Genomic DNA, 24891 nt, shown 5'->3' with positions numbered 1-24891 from the left:
GTTCAGTTTCTCGGTGCATTTCTCGGGGCTGCCATACCAAATACCACAGACCGGGGTGTGTGTGTGTGGGGGGGGGGGCTTCAACAACACATTGATTCTCTCTTGGTTCTGGAGGCTGGGAGTCTGAGATCAAGGTGCTGGCAAGGTTGGTTCCTTCTGGGACCGAGAGGAGGGACTGTGCCAGGCTTCTCTCCTAGATCCTGGTGCTTTGCCGGCAATCTTTGACGTCCTTTGGCTTGGAGACACATCATCCCATCTCTGCCTCCATCTTCAAGTGGACTCTTCCTGTGTGCGCATCTGATTCTAAATTTCCCCTTTTTATTTTTTTAATTTTTCGTTTCATTTATTTTTTTTTTTTAGGGCTGCACCTGTGGCATATGGAAGTTTCCAGCCTAGAGCTACAGCTGCTAGCCTAAGCCACAACCACAGTAACACCAGATCTGAGCTGCATCTGTGACCTACACCACAGCTTGCAGCAACACCAGATCCTTAACCCACTGATGGAGGCCAGGGATCGAACCTGAATCCTCGTAGACACTATGTCCAGTTCTTAACCTGCTGAGCCACAATGGGAACTCCAAATTTCCCCTTTAGTCACCCTATTCCATTGTGAGTCATCTTAACTAATTATACCTGTAACAATCCTAGTTCCCAAATAAGGTCCTTAGGAGGTTAGGATTTCAAGACATGAATTTTTGGTGGGAAACGCAATTCAGCCTCTAACCCTCGGTCACACTAGCTACATTTCAAGTGCTCAGTGGGACAAGTGGCTTGTGGCTATTGTTTTGGACAGTGTAGACACAGGACATTTCCACCATCAGAACAGAAAGTTCTGTTGGCCAGGCTGGAAAAAGTTCCAAGCATATATCAGATGCAGAATAAGCTGAGGTACCTCTTATGTTTACCTGACTCCTGGTGTGTTTATCTGGGATGGTGGCAGGCAGGGTGTGGGGTCTTGGTGAAATCTGGCATGAGTGAAGTCTGGACCTCCTTGAATCCTGTATCCCAGGCCTGTGTAAGCTGGTCCCATGGCCCCCTCTGCCCTCTGGTGTGTCATATTTTGCCGTGTCTGAGTTGGACTGTTAGTTGCTCCCTTCTCTCTCTCTCTCTCTCTCTTTTTTTTTTTTTGTCTCATTTTAGGGCTGCACTCTCAACATATGGAAGTTCCCAGCTTGGGGTCCAATCAGAGCTGTAGCTGCTGGCCTACACCACAGCCACGGCAACAACAGATCTGAGCCACATCTGCAACCTACACCACAGCTCACGGCAATGCTGTATCCTTAATCCACTGAGCAAGGCCAGGGATTGAACCTGCATTCTCATGGATGCTAGTCACATTTGTTTCCGCTGAGCTGCGATGGGAACTCCTGTTGCTACCTTCTGTCTGGAGCCTTTGCACCTGCCTTTGTTGCTCCCACTAGAGTGGTCTGCCTGGCACTTGCCCTGACCATCCTTCAGTTCTCAACTTTAATATCACCTCCTCCAGGAAGTCTCCTTGATTTTTCCTCCTCTCTAGCCCTCTTCTGGGCTCCTACAGCTGCCTGTGCATCCCCATCATAGCTCCAATCACCCCCTGGTCACACATCCACTTTCTCCCCTGGACTTTGGGCTCTGTGAGGGTGGAGATAGTGACAGTGTCTGGGTCAGCACAGGGCCCAGCGGACAGTAGGTGCTGCTCCATGACCTGGGGCTCTGAGAGAACTGGACTCAGCAGCACTCCTTCCACTGAGCCTTGGAAGCCTCTCCCCTTCCTTATCCTCAACCCACCTCCCTGACTGTGGTGGCACTGTCCCCATGAATCCTGACTTGTGCTCGTTAGGTGGCTCAGGTGTCTGTAACTCATTTCCATTCTCCAGCTCTGCCACGCACTACAGGCTTCAGTTTCCTCATCTGTAAAATGAGGATACTGATATCCCCTGCCATCCAGGGGTATTGATAAGCAAGGAGTATAAAGGCCCTCAAACTATTATGTGTATGTTTTTAAATGACAAATAACAACAGAGCCTTATATATCACTCAACAATATTCTTGTCACTTTTGTATTAACTCATTTAATTCTTGCAAAACCTCCAGGAGGCAGACATCATCATTAACTTCAGTTTGCAGATGGTGAAACCAATGCCCAGAGAGGTTAGGTAACTTACACAAAGTCACACAGCTGGGAAGAGGCAGAGATGGGAGTCAAACCCAGGCAGGTGACTTCTTGATCCCTGCTTGTTACTGCCTCTTTGATGAACGAATGAATGAATAAATACCAGTTCCTTCCCTCTTTGGAAATCTCAGAACAAATGTTCCATTTCATCCTTTGGGCTGTCCTAAGTTTCATATCCACAAAGCAGGATTAATTGAATCTTCTCATTTTACAGACAGAAAAAACCAAGGGTCAGGAGAGGAGGCAGCATGAACAGCTCTCAAGTCGAATTCCTGCTATCTGAGCCAAGTTCAGGCTGTTTTCTTTCTCTGATTCTGGGTGAGTGTGTGTGTGCGCGTGTGTGAGAGACGCACGTGCATGTCTTGCCTGTTCATAGCCTGGCGTGGAAGAATAGGGTTGGATGGAGAAGCAGGTAATAAACATTTGCTGCTGAGGATTATGTGGGCCAGAATGAGTTCTCGTCCCTTTCCCAGCCCTACCGGGCCACTCATGACTCCTAGTGCCTAGGACCTCCCTGGAGAGGCCTCAGGATGGCCAGAAGCAGGGGACATAGCTGGGAGGGCTGGGCTGGTGTGTTGGGGTGTTCATGACTCTTTCATTCACTCACGCAACCACTGTGTGTCAGGCTCTGTTCTGGACACTGGAGTTCCAGCGAAAAATAACCTGGTGCCTGCCCACATAACGGTCACAGTTTGGTGGGGTTGACAAGCCTCAAACTAAGAGATGCCCATCATTTCAGTAAGGAGCTAGCCATGCAGAAAGGTGGGGTGGGGGAGGGGGCGTGAGTGTTTCACAGGGATAGCAGATGCAGCAGCTCTGAGGCTGCACGAGCTTGGTGCTTTCTCCTAATACCAACACTTATTGAGCACTTCACGTCTGCCTTGTTCTTTCCAAGTCGGTTCACGTGGATTATCTTATTGAATCTTGACACACCCCTGGGGAGCCCAAGAAGAGTGTTTGATGATCATATTTGGCAGCTGAGGAAACAGAGGGTCAGAGAGGTGAAGCAACATGCCCAAGGTCACACAGCCTGGGAAGTGGATGAGCTGGGACTTGAACCCATGCTATTAATCAGCATAACTGCCACTTCTCCCTTGGGTAGGAGGGACGGCCCAATTCCTTTGGCAACAGTATCAGAGTCTGGGGGCTAGGGCCAGTGTGCTCTGCACCCTGTGGCCTCGGTCTTCCCATCTGTACAAGAGGGTGTGAATTACTGATGCTCTTTAACACCTCCAGGGACCCTGAGACAATTGGATTCTTAGGGTGCCCAGATAAGAAAATACAAATCTGAGACACCTAGTGAAATTTGAATTTCTAACACTAAACTTTTTTTTTTACTATGAGAATGTCCCAATATAAATAAGCATAAGCACAAAATAATTATCTCTCCAACCTTGGCACAACGCCTGGCTCCTGACTACAAGTCCCACAATCCATTGCGACATCCCTTAGGAACCTTCTATCAGGATTTCTTTATTCTATTTCATTCATTTATCCAAAAATTATATAAACCATCTACTGTGTGCTAGACCCAGTGTTACGTTATGAGGAATAAATCAGTGCACAAAGCAGACACAATTCTTTGTCCTTATGTAGTTTAACATCTATATTCTTTGGGAATTTTAAGTGATTTTTCTCCGACTTCTGTCTAAAAGACTCCAGCTCCCATGACCCCTTGCGCTTGCTCAATTAGACTACAATTCCCAGGAGACCTAGAGTATCACGTTCCACCCCCACCCCCCCCCCGCCCCCCGCCCCCAATTGCTTCCAAACTTTCTTCCGGGTCGCGAGGTCACATCCTGCAACACACCCCCTTCCCTCCTCTTTTCCCAAAGTAAAGCAGAGTTTCAGTAAGTTCCACTGCTAATATTATTTTTAAAGTCTCTGTAGCTTCTGGCTTGGAGTTTATGTGAAACTTTAGCCAAACGGTCCCCTTCACCCTTCGCCATCAGGAAGTAACGGAATGGGCCTACGATTCCCAGATGCCTCCGCGCGCGCCTGGAGAACTACAACTTCCAGTTGGCAGCGCGGCGGGCATGTAGCCCTCAGCGGTGCCCTCAGGACCCCGAAGCGGATGCAGGCTGCCCGGCACGGCGCCCGCAGGACCCCGGCGCCTACCCATGCCGAGGTGAGTCCGCGGGAGTCGCCGCTGTCGCCGTCCCGTCCCCGCCGCCGCCCCGCGCGGCCCCGCCGCCGGCCAGGATGTTGGAGGAAGCGGGCGAGGTGCTGGAGAACATGCTGAAGGCGTCGTGCCTGCCACTTGGCTTCATCGTTTTCCTGCCCGCCGTGCTGCTTCTCGTGGCGCCGCCGCTGCCAGCCGCCGACGCGGCGCACGAGTTTACCGTGTACCGCATGCAGCAGTACGACCTGCAGGGACAGCCCTATGGTACGTGGACCCGGGCCCCTCATCTCCCCACGGAGCCCGGCTCTCCTCCTGGGCCCCTGGCCTACCCCGGCTTTGCCTACCCCAACCTGCTTTCCCATTCAGACTCCCCCTTTACTGGGGCCCTGGCCTACTCCAGCCGGGATACCTCTCTCCCTTGGTTTGGTCTCTGCTCTCCGGGCCCCAGGACCCGTCTCTCCCACCTGTCTAGCAGGAGTCCAAGCGCAGACCTCACTTGGTCTCTAGACTCTTACCCAAGATCCCTGGCAAGTCAGAGCCTGGACACCTAGATCCCCGCTAGGCCCCCAGCTCTCTTTGCCTAATGCCCCAGGAACCTGCTGCACTGGCACTCACAGCCCCCCGGCCCCGACAAGGGCTATATGCTCCAGAAGTCAGAGCTCCCACTCTCAGGCCAAGCTCCTCCTGCGTTTGGACTCCTGGGTCCCCTCTCTCTCTGATTCCCAGGTGGACCAGAGCTCCAACCTTTGACCTACTTGACTTGGACTGGAGCCTCTCAGCTCGGTTCTGCCAGGCTGAGCTTCCCAACCATCCATAGCCCAGGGCACCCTGGTGCTCTTTGTCCAGTGCCCACACTCTGCCCCCCTTAGGGCTCAAGAACTCTGATCACCAACCTCAGCCTGGCCCGGTGTCCAGGTCTTTCTCTCCTAGGCTCTGCTTCCTGGTCCCAGCGTATGTGTCATGTTCCTCAGAAGGGCTTAGCTAATCCCTCCGCCCCCATCCCCTTTCAGTCTCTTGTGTTTGGGCTCCTGAAATCTCCTAGACCCCATATTTTGTTCTCTCCTTTGGTGCATACCCATCTGTCAGCTTCCTGGGACACTCCCGCTCCTTCCCAGGATTTCAGACGCAGAGGCCTAGATCCTGCTCCCCAGCCCTGTTCCCTCGTCTCTCAGAATCCTGACCTCGTTGCCCAGCTCATTTTAAATTCCCCTCTCTTTTCCCAGCTTTGCTGTATCTGGTGTTCCAGAACCTTCCGGCCTGGTGTCTTAGGTCCCCACAAGTTAACGCCTGCCCTCCCTATGAGGAAACCCCCTCCCCATTCCTCCTGGTCCTGGTTCATCTCTGAGCCCTGGTTCTCTTCGACTTGCCCCTGCTATTGGGACCTTAGGTCCAGCCTGGACCCTCTGCCACTGCCAGGCCCTTGAGGGGCCCCGGTTTCTTTGGACTTTCTCTCAGATCCTTCCCTGTCCCAGAGTTATGTCATTTCTGTTTAGTGCAATGATTGTCAACCTACGGGTCACTGAGTGACGACTGTTGTTGTCATGGAGGGGGGCCTCTGGCATTGAGTGGATGGGGCCAGGAAGGGTGCTCCACCCCACACAGTGCCCAGGATGGCTCCCCCACAGAATGGTCTGGGCTGGAATGTCAGCAGTGCCAAGAGGGGGCTTACAGTGATGGCTCTAGACCCGAGGCCCCAGGCTCCTAACCAGTGGGGTAGAAAGCCAGGAGCCCTAACGTGTGGTCCGTCTGTATCCATTGTTGGCATCCTCCTGAGGAGACGGTCACGGCAGTGCTGTCACAGGTGTCCACTGAAGATGTAGTTCATGCAACGGAGGAAAGGGATCTTCAGCGTTATTTAATTGTAATGAGCTGCTGTCCTGGTCTGGACAATCCTGAAATCCAGCAGGTCCAGATCCTGGAACTCCCCAGGAGGAGTTGCCTGCCGTTCCCTCACCCCATCAATCTGGCCTGCCTGCTGGGTGGCCCCCTCTCCCCTCTGCAGATGGGTACTTCAGACCAGTGTCCTCCTTGAGAACCCTTTCTGCTTTCTCCCTGCCCTCCTCCCTCCCCTGTTCTGCCTCTCCTGCTGAGAAGCTGGGGAGATGCTGGCGGGATATGCTGGGGACAGAGGGAGCCCCTGACTCTGCCGGTGGTGGAAGCTTTGAGAGCTGGCCTGCTGGGTCATTGCTGATTGCAGTGTCCCCAGTGTCACCGTGCACACCCTTGCTCCCCGCCCCGCCTCCTGGTGCAACCCTTGCTGGGCCTCCTTTCCCAATTTCCTGTTCGCTCCTATTGAGAAACAGGCGGGCGGGCTGCTGGGAAGGAGAGGCGTGTGCTCTTTGAGCTGGGGTGTGAGCTGGGCCCTGGGGTGTGACCTCATCCCCCTCCCCCCGGACTCTGGCCCTGCTAGGGTGGCCTGCTTGTGCCCATCTCACTTGGTCCGCATTGAAACAGGTCCTGGGAGGTGGGGATGTGGCCAACCACCCGGGCAGGCTTGTAGGACTGCCTCACCGGGGCTGGGCTCTCTGCCCCGTGTTGTAAATAAAGTTTTATCAGCATGTGGCCATACCCACCAGTTGGTGGCTTCCTGCAGCAAAGGACAAGTGCCACCCACAAGGAGAGAAGACTGGCACTAGGCCATAGATAGAAAAGTTTGCAAACCCCGCTCAGGTCTGATCCTGTTGTGGGAATTGGTAACTTCTGTCCAGGTGTCCAGTGCCCACCCAGACGCGAGGGTGACCGAGGCTGTGCTGACTCCAGCCTCACCCCAGCAAAGACTGTTTCTGTTCTCTGGGTGTTCACGCTCTGGGGACAGTTGGGGAGTTGGCATCCACCTGGCTCTGCTCTCACCTCTTCCCTCCTTCTACTTTCCCTGCGGAAAGTGGGTCACAGTAGGCTTCCCAGGCAGCCCTCTGTGTCCCCACCCTGAGGTGACATCTGAGCCTCCCCTGGGAGTCTGCGGCTGGGACAGGTGGGGCATGGGGGAGGGGCTGCCCAGCATTCCCAGAGCTTCAAGGGCTCTTGAAGGTCTTTGCCACCCTCCAGCTCTGAAGGTGGCCCTAGAGCTGAGGAAAGGCCCAGAAGGGGTGGGGAGAGGCATGGAGCCGCCAGCCTGAGGCCCACGGCCCAGCTTCACTCCTAGGTCATAGGCCCAAGGCCCTGAGACAGCCCTCCCCATTCCCACCTGGGACACTGTCCTTTTTGCGTTTCTCCCTGGGAACAGCCCTCAGGATGAGCTGTAGGAAGCTGCCTTTCCCCCCATGGTGCATTCTTGGAAAGCAGAGGTGGAGACCTCACTCCTGGCCCTGAGCCTGGCCTGGTATATCCCTGAGGAGTTGGACGTCACCTTGCCCTGCTGCCTCAACCTCCGAGCAGCACACTCTGACTCCTGTGGGGAAACAGACCCGTTTCTCTGCATTGTTATTCTATTTTTATTTTATTTTATTGGCCTCACACATAGGAAGTTCCCAGGCCAGGGATCAAATCCTCACCACAGCTAAAACCAGAACCACCGCGGTGACAACACCAAATCCTTAACCCATTAAGCCATAAGAAAATTCCTCTGCATTGTTCTTTTTTGTTTTTTGGCTGCCCTGGGGCGTATGAGTTTCCCAGCCATGGATCAGATCTGAGCCACAGTTGCAGTCTACACTGAAAGCTGTGGCAACACCAGATCCTTTAACCCACTGGGCTGGGCAGGGGATCAAACCTGCGACCTGGTGCTGCAGAGACACAGCCAGTCCCCTTGCACCACAGCAGGGATTCCTGCATTGTTATTTTGACACTCCCTGTGTGGTCTCAGACTGGAGATCTGAAGGACTACATGCAGGCTTCATGTATGATAGGGTTTGTTTCCTTGCTTTGTGCATCCTGGGTCAACCTGCACACACGAGATGTTTTGGGCTCGCTGTGTGTCTTTGTCATTTGGGCCAGGAGTTGCCAAGCGATGCTGGGTGTAAGTTTCAGTGAATGAGACGCTTGCCCCCTGAAGCCCCAGGCTATTTAGGGGAGTAGATAGCAACTACACCCTCTGAGTGGTGCTCAGGCCCCCACAGACTTGGACAGGGTGATGTTAGAGCTGTGGAGGTGGGGGGTGCCTGGCCAGGAGAGGACCATAACCGAGCTGAGAGGGCAGGACCAGGGCCACCGGCTCGGGTCAGCCAGGGCAGGGTTTGGGTTTTCCTCAGGGCTTTGAGGACTGTGGAGGGCAGTCCTGTAGCCTGGGGGCTCCCTGTGCTGGTGACTGGACCCTGGAATCGGTGCTGGTGGTCTCCCACCAACCTGGGCTGGGCCTGGGGCTCTGTGTCCAAGGAGTTTGGAGGGACCCAGTGGAAGTGATGGGGAAGCAGGACCGTCCAGGATCCAATCCAGTGCTCCTGCTGATGTTCTTGCCTCTGCCTTGTGGGCAGGTGGCTGGGGGGACCCTGGTAGCCTCTTCCGGTGGGATGAGGACACTAAACCCCCCTCAGCTGTGGTGGGGCCACAAGGGCATGTGGGGAGAGCCCAGCAGGCAGACTACACATCCTCACAGGGTGGCTGGGTGGGCAGAGACAATGTCTTTTTTTGCTTTTTTAGGGCCAGACCTGCAGCATATGGAAGTTCCCAGACTAGGGGCCCTATCTGAACTGCAGCTGCCAGCCAAGCCACAGCCACAGCCACAGCGGTGTGGGATCCCAGCTGCATCTGTGACCTACACCACAGCTTACAGCAACATGGGATTCTTAACCCACTGAGCGAGGCCAGGGATCACACCTTCATCCTCATGGACACTCGTCAGCTTTGTCACTGGGAACATTTGAACCACAATGGGAACTCCCATGATGTCACTTTCTGAGGGGCGACTGCAGCTGGGGGTGAAGGGAGGGAGTGGGGGTGTTCCAGAGCAGGGACAGCCGGTGGAGCCCTGGTCTAGGAATGGGGGCGCAGATGGGAGGTTGGTCCAAGGGGAGTGATCTTGGTGTTCCTTGGCTTCTTGAAAGGCCCCATGATCACCACGTTTGTGGTGGGTATGGCTCTGGTGGGCAGTGAGGTGCGCCAGCCGGGGTTCCAGCGTCCAGCTGAGGGACCTCTTCCTGTAGGCACTCGGAACGCGGTGCTTAACACGGAGGCGCGCACCATTGACGCGGACGTGCTGAGCAGGCGCTGTGTGCTCATGCGGCTGCTGGACTTCTCCTATGAGCGCTACCAGCGCGCCCTGCGCCAATCGGCGGGCGCCGTGGTCATCATCCTGCCGCGGGCCATGGCCGCCGTGCCGCAGGACGTCGTCCGGGTGAGCCCCTCCCCACCCCACCAGTCCAGCTCCGTCCAGGCCAGGCCCTGGCTGCCCGCCCTCCAGGGGCGGCCGTGGGTCCCCCTTTCCTGGCCAGAAGCCACCTGACCGAATCTCTCTCCTACAGCAATTCATGGAGATCGAGCCCGAGATGCTGGCCATGGAGACCATTGTCCCCGTGTACTTTGCGGTGGAGGATGATGCCCTGCTGTCCATCTACGAACAGACACAGGCTGCCTCCGCCTCCCAGGGCTCCGCCTCCGCTGCTGAAGGTGGGCTCGGACTGCGGGGGTGGGGAGAGGTGGCTTCGCGGTAGGATCCAGGCTGTGCTCTTCAGCTACCTGCACCTGCTGCAAGCGTGTGGCATCCATCCCTCATATGTAATGGTGGAGGCTCCAGACCCGCTTGCAAAGTTTGGGTTTTAAAGCTCCCGCCCTATCCCACCACCTGTTCCCATGCAAACAAAAACTTGAGAACCACTCATTCCACAGGGGGTGTTTGCCGTCCTCAGCTTCTGGGTGGTTTATGGAACACCGACATCTGCACAGTTTTCTTAGTCCCTTCTACCTGCCTGGTAAACTTCTAATGTCACTGTCTTGTGTAGGTCACGGTGGGCCATTAGTGCTCTTGGATGGCCCTTCCACCAACGTTTCCTTCCACCCATCAGCTGGGGGATGCTGCCGTGTTTGGCAGCTGGGAGCTCTCTCAGTTTGTCTGTTTGTTCAGGGGGAAGGGGAGTAAACTAGCAAAAGTAGTCAAAGGAGAAGGAAGCTAGTCCTCAGAGCCATGGGAGTGGGTGGGACAGGCAGGTTTGTCCACATGGTGGACTTGCCCAGCTCCTAGGAGAAATAGTTTGTCATTATGTGTTTAAGGTGTAAATGAAGGATGGTTCCTCCTGGCCAAATTATTAGCTGCATGGGTACTACACTGGGAATTGGCAAACTATGGCCCTTGGCTGCCATTTGTGTAATAAAGATTTATTGGCACAGACCCAGTGTTCCATGGTTCATGGCGGCTTTCCCACTGCACCAGCAGAGTTAAGTGGCTGCAAAAGACCATTTGACCCACAGAGCCAAAACATTTCGACTTCAGCGCTTTACAGAAAAGTTTGCCCTCTCTGGTCTGGATTAAAGTCTGGACAGGAGTTCCCGTTATGGCAGCGGGAAACTAATCTGACTAGTAACCATGAGGTTGAATGGCCATTTGCATTGTGGCAGCAGAAGAGTGAGTTTTTAGAAAGACCTAAATTCCTATTTGGAATGAAAGGGAGGAGGAGTCAGCTACTTGATGGAATATCACAATATCATGAAGCCATTAAAAATTATATCAGGCCAGACTTTTTTTTTTTTTGTCTTTTGTCTTTTGTCTTTTGTTGTTGTTGTTGCTATTTCTTGGGCCGCTCCCTCGGCATATGGAGGTTCCCAGGCTAGGGGTTGAATCGGAGCTGTAGCCACCAGCCTACGCCAGAGCCACAACAACGTGGGATCCGAGCCGCGTCTGCAACCTACACCACAGCTCACGGCAATGCTGGATCCTTAACCCACTGAGCAAGGGCAGGGACCGAACCCGCAACCTCATGGTTCCTAGTCGGATTCGTTAACCACCCCGCCATGACAGGAACTCCAGGCCAGACTTTTTAGCAGCATGGGAAAGTGCTTATTCCTGTTGGTTACTGGAAAAAACAGGATATAAAATCATAAATCTCAGTCGCAACACTCTCTCAGAAATAGCTCATTTAGAGCTCCCGTCCGTGGCTCAGTGGTAACAAACCTGACTAGTATCTGTGAGGATGCGGGTTCAATCCCTGGCCTTGCTCAGTGGGTTAAGGATCTAGTGTTGCCATGAGCTGTGGTGTAGGTGGCAGACGCAACTTGGCTCTGGCGTTGCTGTGGCTATGGTGTAGGCCAGCAGCTGCAGTTCTGATTCAAGCCCTAGCCTGGGAACTTCCATGTGCCATAGTTGAGGCCCTAAAGAATCAAAAAAGAAAGAAAAAAAGGAAGGAAGAAAAGAAAGGAAGGAAAGAAAGAAAGAAAAATAAATGTATTGTTTTGGAGTACATTAAGATTTAGAAGAAGTTGCAGACGTACCCAGTTCCTGAGGGACACCCTACTCCTGGCTTCCAGGGGTAACATCTTGTGTGCCCATCACAGTTGGGCTGGAGGATTATAGGCCCTCTGATGGGAAACTCCTGTTTGGGGGTCACTGCTGAATTGATCCTTTGTTTTTGTTTTGTTTTGTTCTGTTTTTGGTCTTTTTACCTTTTCTAGGGCCGCTCCCACGGCATATGGAGGTTCCCAGGCTAGGGGTCGAATCAGAGCTGTTGCCGTTGGCTTACACCACAGCCACAGCAACGCGGGATCCGAGCTGCATCTGCAACCTACACCACAGCTCGTGGCAATGCCGGATCCTTAACCCACTGAGCAAGGCCAGGGATGGAACCTGCAACCTCATGGTTCCTAGTCAGATTCGTTAACCACTTAGCCACGACAGGAATTCCAGAATTGATCCTTTGGAATTTGGGTTGGTGACTCTGTGATTTAGGAACAGGGCCTTGATGGCCCTGCAGAGTGGGGAAGCACAGGCACTCCCTGCCAGCCTGCCCGAGGTCCGGGTGCCTGTTTCACCAGCTCTTGTTCTGGACACCCAGGTTCTTTCCCATGTGCGGTTAATGCATTGTGTTCTAGTCCATGTGGTCAGTTCTGCTTTCACTCAGACCTGGGGTGCTGGGGTGACAAGGATGCCAGCTGGAGGGGCCACTGGAGGGCAGCACCAGGGCTCAGGCTGACCCTCCCTGCCTCCATCTGCAGTGCTGCTCCACACCGCCACCGCCAATGGCTTCCAGATGGTTACCAGCGGCGTCCAGAGCAAGGCCGTGAGTGACTGGCTCATCACCAGTGTGGAGGTGAGTGCCCGACTCCATTAGAGGAAGCCTCCGATTGGGGCTCTCTGTGGAAAGGTGGGGCTCCTGCTGGCTTCATGCAGTTGCCCTGCCTCTTCATCCCACCAGAGGGCCTTTGCACTGCCTCCCCGACCCCCACCTCACCAGGCGCTCCTTAGCCCTCTCTCCGCGAGTGGCTGGGCCCTTCCCTTCAGGTTAACATTACAGGAACTCACCTGAGCTGGGAGGGAGCAGAGCTCTGGGTGGTGATCAAAGCCATACATAGTTTGCATCTGTTTACCCCAGACTCCCAGTCCAGGATACAAAACAAGGTCCTCCTGTACAGCACAGGGAACTAGATCCAATCTTTTGGGATAGATCATGATGGAAAATAATATTTAAAAAAAGAACAAATATATGTATGTTGATTCACTTTGCTGTACAGCAGAAATTGGCATAATGTTGTAAATCAACTGTACTTCGATGAATTTTTTTAAAAAATACCATTCTGGAAAAGAAGAAAAAAAGCCAAACATGAAAGAGTCCAGTCTCTTATCTCCCACTGGCAGGGCAAGCATCCAGGCCAGAGCAAACACTAAGTCTCCTGCCTTCCATTCTCCCCATGAGGGTCAACCCCTTGGGTGGCCAAGGGGACATGTCACTGGGTTGAGGGGACTGCTGCAGCAAAGGCTCTGACGGTTTTGTTCCCTTCCACCCCATGAAGTGGCATCTGAGAGGCTCCACCAAGACCTCTGCTGTGGCCTTGTGGAGCTGCCTCTGTCTGAGCGTAAGGGACACAGCCTCAGCACATGCTGCCCCCACCTGCTGCCCCACCACTCAGCGGGGAGCTGGTCCGATCCTGCCGTCCCTGGCCAAGTACCCATGGGCAGTGCTCCTGACAGGATGTCTTTCTATTTCCTGTTGGACTTGAGGGAGGGTCAGTTTACACGGGAGGACCCCAGCCAGGGCCTCTGACCCAGACTCCATGGGGCTCCTCCTGTGCTGTTCCAGCAGAGCTCACCTGGCAGCTAAGACCGGGCTTGGAGCTCAGCCTTTGACGGGTGGGCCTGGTTTCCGGGTGGAGAAGCAGTGTTGGCACCTGAGGTTGTGGCCCTCAACCTGTGTCTGTAAATAAAGTTTTATTGGCATAGTCACACCCACCAGTCCCCATGTGTGCACATGTAGCTGGCAAAGCCCAGGAGACTGTCTCAGGCTGGCGGGCCCTTTATGCCTGTGTCTTTGCAGGGGCGACTGACTGGGCTGGGTGGAGAGGACCTGCCCACCATCGTCATCGTGGCTCACTACGACGCTTTCGGGGTGGCCCCGGTACGTTCTTACCCTCCATGCCCAGTGTGGAGCAGACGTGCCGCTATGCTCTCTGGAGGCCCAGTAGGCACTACCTTGGGTCCCTTTGAACACCCTATGGGTTGGGTATCATCATGAAGCTTCGCTCCCCCAAAGATGTGACAGCATAAGTGAGGCGGGGTCCCCGGGGAGGCTCATGAGACCCAGCCTGGCTTTTCACTGGGCTCGGTCACGCAAGCGCCTCTGCCCGGCACGGCTGAGACCCCAGACTCCAGGAGGAGAGCAGGTGCACATGAAGACCCCGTGTTGGCACAATCAGTGTAGAGACAGGGAGCCCCCCCTACCCGGGCCCCCATCAGGAGCCCCCAGAGTCCAGTGCCAGACCCTTGAGGGCTGACCTGGTGAGTGGTTGTCCCAGAATGTGGCCTAAGATCCGCAGCGTGAGCTCCCGCGCTCGGCCCTCTTCCAGGCTGAAGGCCTCCTGGGGCTCTCACAGCCCCATGGTGGTTGGGCTGGGGCTTCACACAGGAGAAGTAACAACCACCTGGACCAAACAGGGCATGTTGGAGGGCCTGCAGCCGGGTGTGTGCTCCCAGCTGTGCCACATGCGGGTCACCGTACCTGTGAGGCCAGCCCTGGACAGTCAGCTTGGAACTGCCGTCTCACCCTGTTCATTACCCACCTTCACAGAGCCTTTTTAGACATTTTTGTCCTGATTTTCCCCCTTCTGTTGAAATTCTCTTTTCTTTTTTTTCTTTTTAGGACCGCACCTGCGGCATATGGAGGTTCCCAGGCTAGTGGTCGAATCGGAGCTGCGGCTGCCAGCCTGTATCACAGCCATCACTACACCAGATCCCAGCCACTTCTGTGACCCATAGCTCACAGCAACGCCAGATCCCTAACCCACTGAGCAAGGCCAAGGATCGAACCCACATCCTCATGGATATTCGTTGGATTTGTTAAGCACTGAGTCACGACGGGAACTCCTGTGAAATTTTCTTAAGTTTGTTTTTCTTCCATCACCACCGAAATCAGCCCTGTCCCCATCGGTCACCTGCACCCCCTCCCCAGCCCCTGACAACACCAGCCCTCCTGTCTCTGTGGATATGCCTTTTCCGGCTGTTTCAGATCAATGGAGTCACACTCTGTGGGCCCTCAGTGTCTGGCTTCTCTCACTGAACATCGTGAAGCCCCTTCCCTGGGACCTTTAATACACTGTGTCGGTTTATGCACTGTGACTGTGGGAGGGTCCCAGGCCAATTTTTTTCCCACTAAGAGCCCATTATCCCACAGTGGGAAAGTCACCTTAGATCGCAGGACCCAGACAAGTCAGCGGGATTTCACAGTGTGGGGGAGCAGAAGACTGGTGGTCTGGCTGGAGGGAAAGCCTACCCAGCCATAGCAAGGAGGCCCGAGGGTCCTGGGGCAGATGCAGAGGCTGCCATGCCAGCTCCCTGTAGGCTTGAGGCAGTATCTCCATCAGTGAGGGGATCCTCATGTGTGGGGCTGGGCCAGGCCAAGGGGCCATCCGTCTGGGACTTTGAACCATGGAGGGGAGTGATCTGGGCTGTGTGCTGGAAACAGGGCTGAAGGCGAGATTGGGGGGTGGCTCAGAGGGGGCTGGAGTGGGGGGTCTAGGTGCTGTGTGTGGATGTGGGGTGAGCCTGGCTTTATCTCGCCCACCTGCAGTGGCTGTCACACGGGGCAGACTCCAACGGGAGTGGCATCTCTGTGCTCCTGGAGCTTGCCCGCCTCTTCTCCAGGCTCTACACCTACAAGCGCACCCATGCTGCGTAAGTGACAGCCACCGTGGGGCCGGGGGCAGTTCTGACCTGGGAATCACAGCATCTATGAGCCCAGCCCCTGGAATCCCACCCAGGAAGCCAGGCTTCTCTTGCTGCCAGAACGCTTGGGCGTGCTTCCAGCGATGAAAAGCAGAAACACCCAGGAAATAGCCACTTACGCTAGGGTCTCTGTCTTGGCACTGAGCACGGCCAGTCAGGGTGGGTCTCCCCTGGGCTGCTGTGCCAGACTCCACCCACACAGTGGCTCGAGCAGCAGGGGTGCTCACGGTCAGGAGTATGGAGTTGAGATTGGGGTGTTAGCAGGGCTGCATCCCCTGCTAAGATTGAGGGGAGGGTTCTTCCTGCCTCCTCGGCGACGGTGGTTTCCATCAGTGAATGCATTCCTTGGCCACACCCTCACATGTCTCTCTTCTCCTGTGAGGACCGCAGTGGCCCTGGTAGGATGGATGGGATTGGGGGTGGGGGGGCACAGGGACACGGCCTTCATGACATCCCTGGCTTCAGGCCTGCTTGAGGGAGGCATTGCTGCATTCCTGTTGCTTTCTGTCTTTGGGTCTATTTCCTGGTTGGGCCACCCAGTCACTCCTGGTTTCCAGAGCTCAGAGAGGTCTCTGGAGCCATGCTTTTCACCCAAGGGGCGTCTTTGTCCCCAGGGGACACTGGCTGAACATCTGTGGTGGTCCTGACTGGGATCTCCTGGCATCTAGTGGGTAGAGGCCGAGGCTGCTGCCCAGCCCCCCACAGCGCCTAGAATGCCCCAAGGGCCAGTCGGATTTTGTACTTGGGGAGACCTCTCCGCCTTATCAGGTGCGTAGGCTCCTTCCTGTCAGTGCTGACACCCCGCTCCCACTGGCAGGTACAACCTCCTGTTCTTTGCTTCCGGAGGAGGAAAGTTTAACTACCAGGGCACCAAGCGCTGGCTGGAAGACAACCTGGACCACACAGGTGAGCAGCCCCGGGTGGCTGGGGTGAGGTTCAGGCCCCTGGTACTTGCTGCCTCCCCCTTCCCACTAGCCCTCACTGCCCACAGATTCCAGCCTGCTCCAGGACAACGTGGCCTTTGTCCTCTGCCTGGACACTGTGGGCCGGGGGGATAGTCTGCACCTGCACGTGTCCAAGCCGCCCAGGGAGGGGACGCTGCAGCACGCCTTCCTACGGGAGCTTGAGATGGTAAGTACCCCGCCAGGGCCAGGCACACAAGCCCACTTCACAGATGGGCGCCTTGAGGATTGGGGGCCTGGCTGGGACATTGGCAGGAGGTTCAGGGAGGGACTTGGGACCCTCCAGGCACAAGGGGTTCTCTCCGCAGAGTGGTGGGGACGGGGGCAAGGCCTGCAGGCACCAGGCAGACCCTAATGGTGCCCCTGGCAGGTGGCCGCCCACCAGTTCCCAGAGGTGCGGTTCTCCATGGTGCACAAGAAGATCAACCTGGCGGAAGACATCCTGGCCTGGGAGCATGAGCGTTTCGCCATCCGCCGGCTGCCTGCCTTCACCCTCTCCCACCTGGAGAGCCACCGTGATGGCCAGCGCAGCAGCATCATGGATGTGCGGTGAGTGTGGCCTCCCCCCTGCCCACGCTGAGCCTCTGTGACTCCCACGTGTCCGCCACCAGCACACCAGCCCTCAGCAGCAGGTCGTGTGGTGGTGTCAGCTCCATGTCCGGGGGTGGGCACGTGTCCGCTGCAGGGATGGTTAAAAGGCCACCATCCGAGCAGGCGGGGGGATGGGTGTTAGCTGGTCCTGGGGCATCTAGGAGGCTTCCTGGAGGAGGTGGTGTCCGAGCCAAGGGGCCTGAGCCAGGAGAAGGATGTTGCAGTGCAGAGGGAGCTGAGGGCAAAGAAGAGTTGTTGGGGGGAGGTGGGGGAGTGGGAGAGCGAGCCAGCCACCCCTCACCCTGCCTCCCCGGGCAGCCTGCACCTCACACCCACTTGGGTGGAACGTGTTGCCTCTGAAGCTCCTCTCTGTGGTCCTGTGTCACTGGCAGCCCTCAGTGTCCCTGAGCTTGAGGCTGCGCCACCACTCATCCTCTATTATCACATGTCCTCTCCCTGTGCCTGCGTCCAAACCCCCCTCTCCTTATAAGGACTCCAGCTGTGGGACTTAGAACCCCCTATTCCACTGTGACTTATCACATCTGCAGAGATCCCACTTCCAAATCAGGTCCTGTTCCCAGGTTCCAGGTGGGTGTGAATTTGGGGGGACAATTCCCCCACTACGGGGTGTTACATCAGCTGCCCATGGAGCCAGTGCCCTGACCTCCCCCAGGTTCCGGAGGAGGAACTAGGCCCAGAGCTGTCCAGTCCCTGGAGGCAGATGTGTGTCCGCAGGACTCAGACTGGGCCCCATAGGAGGGCGGCCCGGCCTAGAGGAGCCTGAGGTAGGGGGGGCCCATCCGCCAGGGAGGCTGTTGCTGTTCCTGTTTTTATCATCAGAGATACATGGGCCTTCTTGGTTTTTGGTGATTATAAATGATGACAGTTCCAAACACATTTAAACACAGTTTAAAATCTGCCCTTCAAGGTCCCGGGTTGACTCTAAAACCCTGACGCGAAACACGAGGCTCATTGCCGAGGCCCTGACCCGCGTCATCTACAACCTGACAGAGAAGGTGAGGGGCCCCCCCTACCTGCCCCCCTCGAGTTCCCTGTCCAGTCTTGACTCAGGCCGTGTCCTCCTCTCTCCGCAGGGGACTCCCCCAGACATGCCGGTCTTCACAGAGCAGATGGTAATGGCCGGGCAGGCGGGTGTGGGGAGCTGGGGGCAGGGGGTCAGGGGTCCTGTGACCACGGCCACATTCCCGCAGCAGATCCAGCAGGAGCAGCTGGACTCCGTGATGGACTGGCTCACCACCCAGCCACGGGCCGCCCAGCTGGTGGACAAGGACGGCACGTTCCTCAGCACACTGGAGCACCACCTGGGCCGATACCTGAAGGAGGTGAAGCAGCACCACATCAAGGCCGACAAGCGGTGAGGCGCCGGCCCTTCCCCAGCTCGGCTCGCCAGCAGATGGCTCCTCTAGGGTCTGGGTGAAAACTAACACGAGTGAGAAGTATGTTGCCCCCTGAAATCTGAGTTCCAGGTGAAGGACAGGTTGTCTCAGCGTAAGTCTATCCCTCATAGTGTTTGGGACATACTTATGCTCAAAGCCTGCTTCTTCCTTGTCTGCACTCCCCATAGAGCTGAAGTCCCATGTTTTATCTGGCAACCCTATTACTTCCACCCAGCCTCTGTGGTCCTTCTGTGCTCTGGGCCTCAGGTGACTCACACTCCACCCAGGTCCCTTCCAGCCCTGGGGATGCTCTTTCTCACTACACACCTCCTGGATTTTTTTTTTCTGTTGGACGCTCCCAAACTCCCTGGTTGGGCTGAGTGAGGGAGGACCGAGGAGAGGTGTCCTTGGGCATCCAAAGGCAGCCTCCCCCAGCTCATGTCACTCCAGGGAGACAGAGCCCTAAAACAGAGGAAGAAACTGAGGCTCAGAGTGGACCCACAGCTGCGGAGCTGGGATCTCTGATTCCTAGGTTGTGGTCTTTCTCCTTTTCTGTAGAAACACTTCCCAGACCAGAAAATATCCACAATTACTACTTCTAGAGAGTACATTTTGACACCCCACCCCCCCAAACAACAGGAAAGACATTACTTCAGAGTGAAGGACGGTCCTTCCCAAAGAGACAGCGGCAGCCCCGTGCAGACACACCCCCAGGGTGTCCCCATCCCCTGCCGTCTTCCAGGGTTGCCTGATGAGCCCTCTGAGAAAGCCCTCTCTTGCCAGGGACCCTGAGTTTGTCTTCTATGACCAGCTGAAGCAGGTGATGAATGCCTACAGGTGAGCACTCTGCGTCACCGCCCAGGGGGCCGGGTCCAGGGACCGCTGGCCCAGCCTGCTGAGCCACCCCACCGCCCTCCTCTCCCCAGGGTCAAGCCGGCCATCTTCGACCTGCTCCTGGCCGTCTGCATTGGTGCCTACCTCGGGATGGCCTACACAGCAGTCCAGGTAAGCGGGGGCGGGGCGGGGCAGGGCCTCCTGACCAGGCGAGTCCCCACAGGCAGCCCTCCCATTGGTGGGGTGGCCCCGACCTCACTGGAGCCCTCCCGCTGCCCCCAGCACTTCGATCTCCTGTACAAAACTGTTCAGAGACTGCTGAAGGCCAAGACGCAGTGACGCGACCGCCCGCACTCTCCTGCTCCACGCTGGTGGAGGGCAGGGCCTCACTCCCTCGGCGAGGAAACCCTGAATTACAGAGCTTTTCTGTGTTGCTCTTGAGGATTTGGGGGCTTCTTTCTCTTTTCTGTCCTTCGAGCTCCCTTGGAGGAGCATTGGTGGAGGTCCAGGCCAGGCTGTGGACTTGGTCGGGGACAAGTGCGTGGACGAGCCCCCAGCCCCAGAGTCGGCCCCATGGCCCTCAGGGCATAAAAGCCACTGGAGGAAAGAGGAAATGCCCCCAACACAGCCTGCCTATGACTCTGACCTTGGACTTAGCAGTTGCAGGCTGAGGGGACCAGGGCCAGACCATCCCCTCGCTGGCTCTGCGTCTGACCTCCAAGCTGTCCCCACCTGCTCTGGTGACTTGGATACCCCCTTCTCTCCTCTCTGGAGAGGGCAGCGTCGCCCCTCCCTCGGCAGCCTGTGGCCCCACCCCAGCAAGGCTGAGGAGAGCCAGCCCAGGGGTGGCCCTGGGTCGAGACTCCCCTGAACACCCCCCTGTCCACCCCTCCCCTTGCTCCGCTCGCCCTTCTTTAGCTGCCTCTGCCCCTCCTGCCACCCCTGGAAGCCCAGCCCAGCTCCCCTGTCCCCCCCTCCCCCACCCGCCTTGGGACTTGCACTTAGCCTGTCCCCCTGGGGCACAGGTGTCAGCAGAGTCCCTGGGGCGAGAAGCAGCCCTTCTGCTCCTTTCCCTGGGCCTCGGGTTCCTCATCTGTAAGAAGGATGCACTGAGTGGGGGCGGGGGCAGGCGTCCCCACACCCCAGGAGGACATGTGCCCTGGGGGCAGCTCTTCCCAACACCCCAAGGGGGCAGATCTGAGCCGCCAGGCCTTGTGGGGCATGAGCCCCTTGTAAGTGGGGAGGGGAGCAGGGCTGGGACTGACCTCAGGGAGACCAGGTGTACCGATTCATTAGCAATATAATCAATTAAGTGTTAGTGCTGGGGGGTCAGGGTCCAGGAGAGGGGATTCAAGGAGCCTCCTGGCACCTGCCTCCTGGATACTGAGGGGCCCCCAGGGGCCAGGACTGGCTCCCTCCAGAAGGAAGCCGGCTCACTGCTCATTGGAGGGAACGGGCACGCCATGGCCCTTCCTTGCCTCCCTGCCAGGTGGCCCATCCCCCAAAGACTTTACTGAGCGCCCGTCACCCCGGGTGGGCTGGGGCCAGGGTCAGCCACCCTTCCCTGTGTGTGAGTGCAGTGGGTCGAGCCCGTGGATGTGCGGTCAGAGTGGTGCCGAGTGAGCGTTCTTCCTCCCTGGGCAGGTCGTCAGGACCGCCGAGCTCAGGCTGGTTGTGGGACGCAGCCGGACGATCAGAAATAAAGCCATATTGAACGACTGCCTCAGGTGTCCTGTTGGGGCTGGGGCCTCAGGGTGTGACCTTACCCACCTCATGGTGGTTTGTGTTCCCCGGTGGGGGGGCTCTGAAACCCAAGGTCAGCGTCCTTCCTGCCCCCAGATGGGACCCCCCGACACACGCCACTGCAAAATGGGTGTGAAAACCAGCTCATGAGGTGCTGGATCAGTGGGGCGTATTCATTTCCTCGGGCAGGGCCACGGAACCGTAAACTCAGTGTCAAAACAGCAGCAGTGTATCATTTCCCAGCTCTGGAGGCCGAGGGAGAGGGTCCCAAGTCTTTCTCAGCTTCTGGCCTTCACTGGTTCCCATCCAGTCTTTGCCTCCATCTTCACGTGGCTGTCCTTTCCATGTCTTCTAAGGATGGACCTTTGGGTTTAGGGCCCACCCTACTCCAGCACGGCCTCTTGCCGACTAATTGCATCTGCAAAGGCCCTATTTCCACCTATGTCCACATTCTGAAGTTCTGTGTGGACATGAGCTTGGAAGGACACCATTGCCCCAATACCAATATGGGGTGCGGTGGCTTTTTGAGTGCCAGGCCTACCCCGAGCCCCAAACCTGGCTCAGGGAGATCCAGGCTGGGCCAGGGTCCCAGGATGCCCTGTGCTGCTCAACATGGCCTGGGAGCTCCCAAGGGTCCGCAGGGCAGACCCCGGTCTGGAGCTTGTCCCTCAGCTGCTACCTGGTCCGCTTAGTTCCCATTCATTCCACATTCATCGGGTGTCACACAGTGTCAGGCTAGGGAGGTGTGTTCGGGGTGGTGCTCAGCCTTGAACTGAGTCCCTGCTCTCAGGAACTTGGATTCTAGGGGGTGGAGAGGACACGCAAAGTACAGAGGTGTGCGTTGCAGAAGGACTAAGCCACTGGGAGGCAGGTGTTACTGAGGGTGCAGTTGGGTCAGGGCTGTGGTGGAGCCAAGGAAGGGGGCCGTGAGATCCTTTACACCGGAAGGCTATGGGCAGAGAAGGGCAGGGCCTTGGATGCTTGTGGGCGCCCTCTGGTGGCTGCTGTGGGGAGCGGCTAGTAGGTGTGTGGGCTGGAGGGGGCGCTACTGAGGTGTTCTTAGTGACTCCTGTGGTCAGGGTCAGGGTCACTGCCACCTCCTCAGACCCTCCCTCCCCCTCCCAGGCTGGAAGGTGGCTCTGTCCGCAGCACGACTCAGGTAAAACTGCATTTCAGGGAGAAAGCCAGCCCCCTCGTCCGGCTCTGACAGGGACCAGTTTTACTTTTTCACAAAAATATTCCGTTGACTGTAACCAAGAAAACGAAAACCACAACAGCGCTGGGTGCTGGCTGGCACAGATGGCTGCCATCTACATGCTTGTGTTTTCTCATCCTGCTCCTCCAGGTGTGTGGGTGCGTGTACAGGTATGTAAATGAAATCTCATTCTGGAAATAATATCCATGTACAAAAATGGTTTAAGTGTTTCTCTCTGTAGGCTCAGTGGACATGCAGTGAGGGGCACGCAAGGCCATTGCCACATTCAGGGGATGACAGGTGCTCCAGGCTCCCCTTTTGCAACCCCTCCCTGCACCCTCCTTGTCCCCAGGAGCCCACTGATCATGCCACTGCAGATTAGTGTCATTCAGCTATGGAGTCAACCAGTATTTCCCCCCACCAAGCGCCAGGTACTGCATTGGGCTTGGGGATGCAGCTGCCAGTGAGAGGCTCTGGGGCTTGTGGTCTACTGGGGAAGATGGGTAATGAAAAATAACCTGCGGTGGACTGTGAGGGGGCTTTTGAGTGAAATTGGTGTGACAGGAAGGGCTAAGCCATGTGGAAATCCAGGACGATGGTCCAGGCAGAAGGCACAGCCTGTGCAAAGGCCCTGGGGCCGAATCTGGCCTGGTGTGTTGCAGGAACAGTGAGAAGGTCCCTGTGTGTGGAGCTGAGAGTGGGGAGTGGGGGGAGGGCAAGAGAGGCCTCCAGGGCTTTGGTTGGTGTTTTTCATTCTGCTCTCAGTGTGATGGGGAGCTCTGGGGAGGGGTGGGCCAAGGAGTGGAGGGCCTTGGAGAGGCCGTTGGCTCCTGAAGACTGGTTATGAAATTGACCCTGTTCTGTGCCATGAGCATCCCGCTGGGTCCCCATCAACCCTGGGTAAGAGTCCCCTAGGGAGGACATTGCACCCCCCCCCAGTTGAGACCCCAAGGGAGTCACATCTGGTGGCCTCAGTCTCTTCCCAAGAGTTTTGAAAGCTATGAAACAAACATCCTGTGAAAGCACCTCAGTCTCCCCCTTTTGCACAGGAGCATCATTCATGGTCTGTAACTCTCTTATTCTTTTAAAACTGTTTACATGCATGTTTTTGAATTCATGGACAATATTCAGCATTGCTTGGTATGTGACCTACACATATTTTGTGGATGGCATCATACTGTCCTCTTGATTAACCCTTGCTTTGGTATCTTTCACTCACATGCACAAACTCCTTTCTCCTGCTGTGTTCTATTCTGTTCTCAGAAGGTGCCACAGTTTACCCACCTGGTGCCCTGCTAATTGATAGACACACCATTGCAAGCCTCATAGGTGCCTCTTGGTACACTGGGAGGGAGTGCATTTAACCAGAGGTCAGCAAACTGCAATCTGTGGTTGAGTCTGGCCCACTGGCCATCTTTGTAAATAAAGCTTTATTGACACCCAGCTGTGGCCACCACCCCCTCCCACCCCTGCCAACTGTGTTTTTTCACTGCAGGGCCCGCAAACCCCCAGTGCTTACCCTCCCGGCTCTTTCCAGGAAAAGTCCATGGTCCCCAAGCTGCCCTCTGATTTCTGTCCATTCTCATCATGGGAAACTTCAGGCTGCTGCCAGAACAGAGTGGCTCTGTGGTCCTTTTGCATGGGACACATTTCCTTCTCAGTTCTGAGAGTCACTGATGGTTTTAATCACCCTTTGACCCACAGAAGGTCCAGAGGAAGTCTGAGCCAGAGGAGTCCGATAGAGGAACTGTGGTTCCAAGGGGTAGGGGAAGCTTCTCCACCCATGGTTGGGACGCTCAGGGCATCTCAGTCCACGCTCAGTGCCACCTGAGGATGTAGGACCGAGGCCGAGGGAAGAGAGGAGAGGTGCTCACAGCCAGGGCCAGGCAGATGGCCTTAGCCGGGCCTGGGGCCAGCCCACATGTGTGGTTCTAAAGGGGGAGATCCAGCTCGTTGCCCAGTGCTTTTGCTTTCTCCTTGCTTGTTTTTTTTTTTTTTTTTTTTCCTTTCTTTCTGTTTTCTGAGTTTTTATTCTGGCATAATTTCAGATTTCCAGAAAAGCCCTAGGAATAATGCAAAGAGCCTCCAACCCCTTCATCTATTTTGTGTGTGTTACCACACTGGCGTTCTCCGTGTCTCTCTCTCTCCCTGTGTATCTGTCTCTCCCTGTCTCTCCACCCCTTCACTCCTAAATCCATCAAAGTGTCTTTCCTTAAACCCAGGCCATTCTCCCTCCTCACCGGACAGTCAGGGCATGGGCACCGATAGGATACTGTTAAAGAGTTACAGACTTTACCCAGATGTTGGCCATTGTCCCCAGCAGTGAAGAATATTCCAGATCAGGCACTGCATCCTGGTTCCTGTCTAGCCACCTTTACCCTGGAATGCCACGCCCTTGACATTTTGGATGCATCCTGGCCAGGTTCTGTGGACAGCCCCTCTCCGGGCTCTCGGGGCCTTTCACGGGCCTGGGTTGGACTTGTGCGTGGGGGTGGGAATAGCCATCATGGAGTGAAGAGAGGGCATCGCTCCTGACCTCGGGGTGATGTCGTTTCTCTTGGACATCTCATGGGAGAGTCGCTGTTTCCCCCATTGTGAT

At 56.0% G+C, this 24891-nt stretch overlaps 1 protein-coding gene across 2 annotated transcripts; it reads left to right on the top strand.

The window, feature by feature from the left end:
* Positions 1–4166: 4166 nt before the first annotated feature.
* Positions 4167–21073, top strand: NCLN (nicalin). 2 transcript variants are annotated; one of them, XM_047777571.1, is made up of 15 exons: positions 4167–4538; positions 9353–9543; positions 9671–9815; positions 12351–12445; positions 13667–13747; positions 15416–15519; positions 16388–16476; positions 16562–16701; positions 16903–17081; positions 18052–18139; positions 18218–18256; positions 18338–18498; positions 19304–19357; positions 19447–19525; positions 19637–21073. In XM_047777571.1, the coding sequence occupies exons 1-15, from the start codon at positions 4355–4357 to the stop codon at positions 19691–19693; spliced, it is 1686 nt and encodes a 561-aa protein (XP_047633527.1). In that variant the 5' UTR covers positions 4167–4354; the 3' UTR covers positions 19694–21073. The 2 variants fall into 2 exon arrangements, with proteins under 2 accessions (XP_047633527.1, XP_047633526.1); XM_047777570.1 differs by having other exon boundaries at positions 4251–4538; positions 18335–18498.
* Positions 21074–24891: the final 3818 nt, after the last annotated feature.

Source organism: Phacochoerus africanus, chromosome 4 (genome assembly GCF_016906955.1).
Source record: "Phacochoerus africanus isolate WHEZ1 chromosome 4, ROS_Pafr_v1, whole genome shotgun sequence".
Lineage (NCBI taxonomy): Eukaryota > Metazoa > Chordata > Mammalia > Artiodactyla > Suidae > Phacochoerus > Phacochoerus africanus.
This window is presented reverse-complemented; position numbering and strand designations above follow the sequence as displayed.